At 25.4% G+C, this 9166-nt stretch overlaps 1 protein-coding gene across 1 annotated transcript; it reads right to left on the minus strand.

Moving 5' to 3' along the window:
- Positions 1-8761: 8761 nt before the first annotated feature.
- Positions 8762-9166, minus strand: Phum_PHUM562910 (uncharacterized protein; the record flags this gene model as incomplete). Its single annotated transcript, XM_002431928.1, has 2 exons — positions 8762-8768; positions 9000-9166. The coding sequence occupies 2 exons, from the start codon at positions 9164-9166 to the stop codon at positions 8762-8764; spliced, it is 174 nt and encodes a 57-aa protein (XP_002431973.1).

Raw genomic sequence — 9166 nt, forward strand, 5'->3', positions numbered from 1 at the left:
ATTATTATCGTTCGAGTACGGAAAAAAAATAAAAAATTTTTTTCCCTCTGGAATTTTTTTCCATTCCCTCCCCCGCCGACGCGTTATTATGGATAAATTTTTCTTTACGATAACGAAAAATCAACATGAATTCTTTCTTTATTAAAATCAATTGGATTTTTTTTTATTGGGGGGAGAGGGAAGGAGGAAAAGTTATGAAAATAAAAAATTTTTCAAATATTATATATAGTCAATGTCTTACAAAATGGTTTAAACCTTTTTTTCCCTCTTTTTTTTCCTTTTTTTAATTTCCTTTTATGAAAAAAAAAAAGCTTTTTGAAAAAAAAAAATTAGATTGCACAAAAAAAAAAAAGAAATTTTTTTTTTTATAAATTTCATCATATATGGCATTTTTTGATAAAAGATTATATGTAATTCTGGAGAAAAAAAAAAAAAATTTAAATAAAAATAATGATGATGATGATTATGATGATGATGATGATGATGATGATTATGATAATGATAAGAATAAATATTTTAAAGGAATAACTTACGTAATACGTATTCTAAAGGAGCTCATTTTCGCAAAAGTGAAAATAATGAATAGAAAGAGAGAGAGAGAGTGGGAGAGAAATAATAATGAGACAAAAGAGAGAGAGATTGAAAGGAAGAAAATAATGAGACAAATAGAGAGAGAGAAAGAAAGACGGTTCAAAAAAAATAGACGGAAAGAAGAGATGAGATGAAAATGATTCAAAGTCCCACATTTTTTAACACGAGCAATATATTATTATTATTATTATTATTATTATTAATACGAAAAACTGGACCATTAATCTTTAAAAAATTAAACATGGAGATAAATATGAAACTCCCATGGAAAATTTCCTGGAATCATTTAATCAAATGCAATTAAAAACCTTTAAAATTTAATTTTCGTTTTTAACATGGTTAAAAAAAAAATTCCAAAACTTTTTCTTTGTTCCTCTCTCTCTCTCGCTCTCCTCCTCCCTGTCTCTCTTTCTCCTTTCTTTTTCCCCCTTCCCTCTACAATTCTGGAATAAATCTCTTTTTTTTTTTTTTTTACATCATTCGACGACTCATCATTGAAAGAATTAAATAATAAAAACAAAAAACTCCGACCGAATCCTTGACCGTAAATTTTGTCTTTTGTTTAAAAAACTCAACGGATTAATCCTTATTAATCTTTTAATCCCTTTTAATCCGAAACCAACAAATAAAAAATAAAAAAATGTCGACAAAAAATTATTTTTTTCTGATATAAAAAAAAAAAAATTTTAATTCCAGTATACGAAACGCAATACGCATGAAATAAAATTTTTTATATGTATCAAAAAAGCGGAAGTGTGAAACAAATAAAAATTATTATTATTATTATTATTACTTTTCTCCAGGAATTTCCATAAAAAAAATCATTCATTTTATCCCTTATCGATTAACTTGTTAAGTGTTTTCTCACTCTCTCTCTCTCTTTCTCTCTCGAGTGTTTAAATATTCAAATTCGTTTTTTTTTTTTTTTTTTTTTTTTACGACCAAAGTTTCAATTGATGATTGACTTTTTTTAAAATATTTTCTTAACTGATTGATTGACTGATTGAATGATTGATTGACTGAATGATTGAATTTATTTAATTTATTAAAAAACAATTCAATTCTTTTTTTCTTTTCACATATTTTTTTCCTCCATATATATTTTTTTTTTTAAACTGAAATATTTTACGCGGGAAAAACATTAAAAATTACTATTATTATTATTATTATCGTTTTCGTAACGTACGGTTTAATTTTTTATTTTAAATTGTCCGAACCGCGTTCGTTTTCCCAAACGAACGCGGATTCACGATAATTAAATTTAAACGATTCATTTAACGGATTCGAATATTTTAATGTACCTGAATAGAAAAATGATGTAACGGGGAGGCAACCGGGTACGGGAGGTAAGAAAAAACTGTAGGGAGGAGAGGAAGGGAAAAAAAAGGAAAATCCCTAGGGAAAATGCGTTCGCCGGCCGGTAAATTTTCCTTTTTTTTTTGTTTTTTTTCTTTACCCAGTTTTAAAAAAAAAACCACGTAATCAACCTTTTTCTATCCTTTTTTCCTTTTTTACCTTTTATTTTTACCTTTTATTCCTTTTAATTTAAAAAAACAAAAAAAAAGTCGAGATAATGTTATCAATATGATTTTATTCTATTTTTAAACGCACCCACACTCCTCCTCTCCCCACTCCCAATTGATTAAGAATTAAAAAAAAATTTTTTCAATTTTTCTCGCGATAATAATAATAATAATTTTACCATCAAAACAATTTGAATTTTTCTCAGTTGGAAAATAAAAAAATAAAATTTTCACGCGGGAACGAATTATCATGTCAATAATATCGATTCGTGATTATCCGTTCGACTTGTTGCCACGTCATTTTTCTACATAACTTTTCTTCTTTTAAGAATTTTCTTTTTTTTTATTTTATTTCAACTACATTAAAAAAAAAAAAAAATCACATTAAATTAAATTCGAATTTAAAATTAAACTGGAAAAAATGGCGTCGTAATATTAATAATAATAATAATAGATAATTTAAGAGGTGGTAAATTAATAATTTTCTTTTTTTTTTTTTTTTTTTTAATTAATTAAGAATACCGGAAGGTATTTTGTAATTGTAAACGAAATGGGAAAAGTTTCGAAAAAGTAAAAGTTCAAAAAAGAGTAATTAAATATTTTAAATCGATAACATTATCATTATTATTATTATTATTCTAAGGATTTTTTTTTTAACATTGCAATGATAGAAAAACGTTCGCGATGCGTTTTTCCTTGCGTAAAAATTTCGCGCGTTTTTTTTTCCTTTTTTTTCAGCTAAACAAACATTAAAGTCGAATCTAGAGCAGGTGTGAAAAGAGAAAAAAAGTCGGAAACATTACGGAAATTACAAAAAAAAAAATACTTTCCCCCCCCCCCGTTAACAAAAAGTATAAATTTTCGTTTCAATGCTACCAACGTCGTAAAACATTTTAAATTAGACAAAGTATCACAAAGGCCTTTTACAGCGTGAAAATATAATAATTAAATACAAAATTGAAAGACCCTTGAAAAATTTTTAATATTTAATCTTATAATTTTACTACCCTCATACGAAAACAAACGGTGATGATAATGATAATGATAATGATAATAATGATGATAATGATAATGATAATGATAATAATGATGATAATGATAATGATAATGATAATAATGATGATAATGATAATGATAAATAATTTAGATCGCGGTGGCGGGAATTTCGTAAGTCAGGCAAAAACCGCCGTGAAAATTCGGAGAAAGGATTTTGCGAATATCAAAACAGGAAGTAATTAAGATTTCCGGTATTCGTTTTTCAATAGAAAATATTAAAACGTTTTTTTCTATTTGAAAAAAACAAACGTTTTAACGTTTTGACATGTCTACCATCGTATGACAAAAATAATAATAATAATAATAATTAAAATTCCAAACTTTGCAAAAGAGTCTGCGTACATAGAGAAAAAAAAAAAAAAAAAACAAAACACAATAAATTAATTTTTTCGTTTTGTTTTTACTATTATCATTATTATTACTATTAATGTCGAAATGCAAAAACAATTTCATTTAAATCACTCAATCCAAGCAATAAAAAAATTTACGCCGCGTAAAAATAATAATAATAATAATAATAATAAATTAACTTTTTTAAATGATATTTAAAATTAAACAACACGTAATTGATGTGTAGAACAAAAAAAAAAAACTCGTAAATTATTTTTAAAAATTGACAGGAAAATGAAAAAAGAAAGAAAGAAAGAAAGAAAGAAAGAGAGAGAGAGAACGATAAAAAAAATAGAATCGAATAAAAAAAAAAAAGAAAAGAATGAATCGTAAAATGGCGCACGATTGATTGACTGACTGATTGACTGACACTCTCGATTTAAAACGTACAAAATATTTAATAATAATTATTATTATTATTAGTAAAAAAACCGTTTTTCATTTACATAATTCCGACAAATTTCCCCTACAAGTTTTCCCCCACTTTTCCCAAAAATCAATCGATAATAATAATAATAATAATACACCGCAATATTTATATTTACATATACCGAATACGTCGTGAATAAAATAAAAATGAATAATAATATTAATAATAATAATAATAATAATAAAACGTGAAAGCGATGCGTGCGAACGAGTGAAAAGCGAAAGTTGAACTAAAAGTTTTCCCCGACAAAAAAGCGAACGCTTTGAAAACTGTGAATCCGTTCTGACGCCAATTTATATTTTACATTCATTTTCTTAAACTAAACAACAACCCTTTTCAACTGGTAAAAAAAAAAGAAAAAAAATCCTTCATACACACATACACAGTCACACACAGACGACATTTTTATTCACACTTTCAATAATAATAATAATAATTTTTTTTTTTTTTTACGTGGTGGCAACCCTTGTTTACGAACTCCACGTAAACAACAACAAAAATAAAAAAAATAAAAAAAATCTTATTTTCGATTTCTTTTTTTTTCTTTTTTTTATTTTTCATATTATTATTATTATTATCTCGATCGCCCACTAATCATTAGTATCTCTATTGAAATTATAAAAATAATGGACGGGAATAATAGTAATAATAATAATAATAATAATAATAATAATAATGATGAATTATATTTTTTTTTATCGAGCGGGAAATTTAAATTTTCGGAAAATTATTCTAGATTATTCTACAAATGTATCTCTTTCATTTCCGTTGTTATGTAAAAAAAAAAAAAAAGTTTTTTTTTTTGTAAATTTAATTTTTTGATTTTTTCAACAACACCTGTCCTGACGAAAACCCTTCGTGTTACAACAACAACAAACAAACAAACAAAAATTAATTAGAAACAAAAAAAAAAGGACATTTTTTTTTTTTATACGTTTCCCATGCGATTTTCCTCGAATACGAAAATAAAAACAAAAATAGAGGAAATAAAAAGAGAGAGAGAGAGAGAGAGAGAGAGAGAAAGAGTGAGAAATAATAATAATAATACTCATCAACCCAAATTTTTACGTGTAAATAAAAATCATCTCATCTCGTTCATCTGTCGGTATTTTTCATAACGAACCAAACAAAAAAAAAACCGGAAATGGACGAAACACATTATTTAATACGTTTAAATAATATAAATGAAAAAAAATATGACGTGTTTTTTCTCACTTAATACAAAAAAAAAAAAAAAAAAAAGAAGAATTCATTAATGAAGTTTAAAAGAGAGAGAGAGAGAGAGAAAGAGAAAAAAAAACATTTTCCCTTTTCATTCACACTTACATGATTTTAAACATTTATTTATATAATATATCTAATTAGTCGGATCTCGCGTGCGGGAACCATCAAATGTTATATAATTAAACAAAAGCAAAAGCGAAAAAAAAAAAAAAAACATTTTTGCTACCGTTAAATTTTTTTGTTTCGTGTCCGTCGGAACGGAAAAAAAAAAAAAAAAAAAAAAAAGGTTTCAATCGAATCATTTTCCAGCAAAAAAAAATTTTTTTTCCTTTTTTTTAATTATTATTATTATTCTTTCGTTTTTAATTTACGCACGATATTTTTTTTAAATTTGAGGAAAACGCGCCAAAAAATTGTTTTCCATAAATGAAGAAAACATTTTTTTTTCCTCAGTCATGATACAAGTTTAACGATTACATTTATGAGAAAAAGGAAAAATCCCGACTGATTTTTTTCACCGCCTGAATAAATTTCAAATTATTTTGGCGCGAAAATATTATATGATATTAAATTACACCCTTGATCATTTCCAGCGCAAATTTTTAAGTAAGACGCAGCCAAACGTTTAAAAGTTTTTCAATTATGTCGGCACGTCGCAATTATACGTTCCAAATTGTCGCCAATTTGCGAAAAAAAAAAAAATATTTTTTATCCATTTTCCTTTTCCTTCCTCTTTCATTTTTTCGAGATTTTGACGTCATCATTTACAAATTTTCTTTCGTCGTCAAAAAAATAAAAATTTCTTTCCGCTTATTCTTATCACACGAAATAAAACTAATAATAAAAACACGAATAATTATTATTATTATTATTATTATTATTAATAATTGTTTTTGAATAGTGATAATTACGAGTAAAATAAAAATTATTATTATTATTCTTTTAACCTTTTTCAATCTCGACAAAAAAAAAAGGTTTCGGGTTAAATATTTATTTATAATTTTTTTTTTGTTTAAAAAACTTTTTTTTCCTTTTGTTTAAATAAATAATTAATAAATAATTCGTGATTTACAACAATTAACAACATTTGTTGTTTTCATTTCGATTTTTTTTTCTTTTTCTAACGTTTAATTTTCCGTTCCAGTTTTTTTTTGTTTTTGGAGAAAAAAATAAAAATATATAAATAAAAGAATAATTCGCCGTCGCATGATTCACTTCAGTTAAAATAAAAAGTTTTTTTTTTATTTGTTATTCAGGGGGGGATATCACCTCCCCCTACCCCCTTCCCCCGTTAGAAAATAGAAAAAAAATTTTTTCGTTTTAAATCCTCCGATTAAAAAAAATATAAAAATTTTAAAATGTGTTAAACGTTTGTACGACATTTTTTGAATTAAGATTTGAATTTTTAATTTTTGAATTGACCGGAAATAAATCACGTATATCAAAACTTACCCTTCCCCCCACCCTCGTACCTGGATGTAGATGTTATTTTCATTTTGAAATCTTACCTGTAAAAAAAAAAAAGAAATAAAAAATTAAAAACTTGTTAATAATTTTTACGCGTTTCCTTTTTCTTCCTTTCAAATTCGATTACGTTGCTCTTATTATTATTATTATTATTATTATTATTATTATTATTTTCATTTATAAAAAAAAAACATGTTAGAAAATACCTAATAAAGATTAAAGATTTGAGCTGAGCGTTTAAATTAAAAAAAAAAAAAAAAATGTCGGGAAACCGACGGACGAATGACCGACGACGAGAAAAAAACTTTTCCTCTTCGAGCTTTTTGAATTTTGACATAAAAAGAAAAACCTCTTTCATCTCATCGTAATTAAAAAAAAACCGCAATAAAATAAAAAAGGAAGTAGAAGATGAACCATTTCCGTTTTTAAATAATGTCTCTTTTTTTTTTTTAAAGATTTTTACGTATTTTTATTTGACGATCACTTAACCTTTTTCAAATTACTTCTTCCTCTTTTTATCAATAAAAAAAATAAAAAAATTTTAGTATTATCATTATTATCATTATCATTATCATTATCGCTTCCGTTAAGTTGTTTTCCCATATGTGAACCAAAAAAAAAAAAAATTAAATATAAACACGAGAAAAAAGCAAAAAAAAAAAAAAAACAAGTTTCTGGTTGGAAAAAGATAAAAATAAATTTTTCCTTCCACGACACGGCATAATTTGGTCTCCCCCCCCCACGAAAAGAAAAAAAATTTTTTTAAATTTTTTTTGATCGATCGACACATTTTTTGATGGATTTACAATAAACAATAACGAGAAAAAAAAAAAAAAATAATAATAATAATAATAATTTCCTCTGTCTCGGTAACTAATTTTCATCTTCTCAGTAACAGACCATAAAAATCAAACCGTTTTCTGCTGCCTGCCTCCCCCCCCCGAAAAAAAAAAACGTACAAAAATTTATCAAATCGTTAACACAAAATTTTTTAACTTTTATACCCGTGACCAAATAAACAAACTATTACGTAACAAACTCAAAAAATTAACCGTAACAAAAAAAAAAAACTTACAAAAGTCGTAATTCAACACCACAACAGCAATAGTAATAATAATAATAATAATAATAATACTAATACTAAACTTTAAAAAACTTTTCTGCCGTTTATTTAACGGAAATTTCAAACTCTTACTGTTGTTGGTTGGCAATGAAAAAAAAAAAAAAAAACAATAAAGATTTAAAAAAAAAAAAAAAACGTCACATTCTTCTTCTTCTAATTTTTTTTCTAGCAAAATCTATAAATAAATAAAATGTCAACTTTTGTTTAAAAAAAAAAAAAAAAAGATAAAAACGATTGTATTGCTATTATTATTATTATCATTATTATGACTCTTGGTAAAATTTTGTCAAGTTACGACTTGTATAGCAGGAAAAAAAAAAAATTAAATTTATTATTTGATTGATCGAAATGTAAATAATAATAATATGTTAACACAAACTTCCTTCCTTCCTTCCTTCCTTCCTTTTATTATTACTAATCTTTAATCCGAGAAAATTAATCCACAAATGAATTACCATCGGATTTATTTATGGGAAATCGGATTGAAAATAAAACGCGATAAAAGGGTTTTTATAAAAAAAAAATTACGTAATCGTGTATTACGTTTTTAAGTCCGGTAAAAAAAAAAATTTTTCAAAAAAAAAAAAAAACATGTTGTTTGAGTGACGTCATTTCAAAATGGGGAGGGGAAGGGGGATGGCTATGAAGGGGAGAACAGAAAAGACAAAAAAGATTTTCAAGAATTTCATCTAATAATAATAATAATAATAATAATAATAATAATAATAATAAAAAGCGGAAATGTTTTTTTTCTCAGTTTTATTTTTTATTTTTTTTTATTCTTTTTTTATTAAACTTATTTCTCCTTTTTTTTGCCTTCCATCCAAAAAGAAGAAGATAAAAAATATCATTCCATCTTCTTTCCGTCAATTCTTTTCTACGACATTTTCTTTCTTTTTTTTCTCCAGGAGAAAAACGACGAAAATAAAATAAAAAATAAAAAAAAATAAAACTTTTTCATTTACTCAAACCATTTGAAATGAAAATAATAATAATAATAATAATTTTTTTGTTCTTTAGCGAAAGACATAACAAACAAGATTTTTTTTTGTTTTGCTTTTTAAACGATGACAACAACAACAACAAACAAACAAACAAACCAATAACCAAAAACAATGAACGTTTTTTTTTTTAAAACGTTCACGTGAGAAAAAAAACAAAGATAGATAGATAGATAGATAGATGGGTATCGTACCTTGGTATTTGAAGTGCGATTTCGTCTAAACTATCCGACGGTTGCAACGGAGTTTTTTCGAAAAGTCTTCCAGCTCCAGATATTATGGAATTTGTATAATGACCGTAAACGGGTCTCGTTTCCGATCTCGTGCTGCTCGGTGACGGCGGTGCACATTCCCGAGTCAT

Source organism: Pediculus humanus, genomic scaffold (genome assembly GCF_000006295.1).
Source record: "Pediculus humanus corporis 1103172108298 genomic scaffold, whole genome shotgun sequence".
Taxonomy (NCBI): Eukaryota; Metazoa; Arthropoda; class Insecta; order Psocodea; family Pediculidae; genus Pediculus; species Pediculus humanus.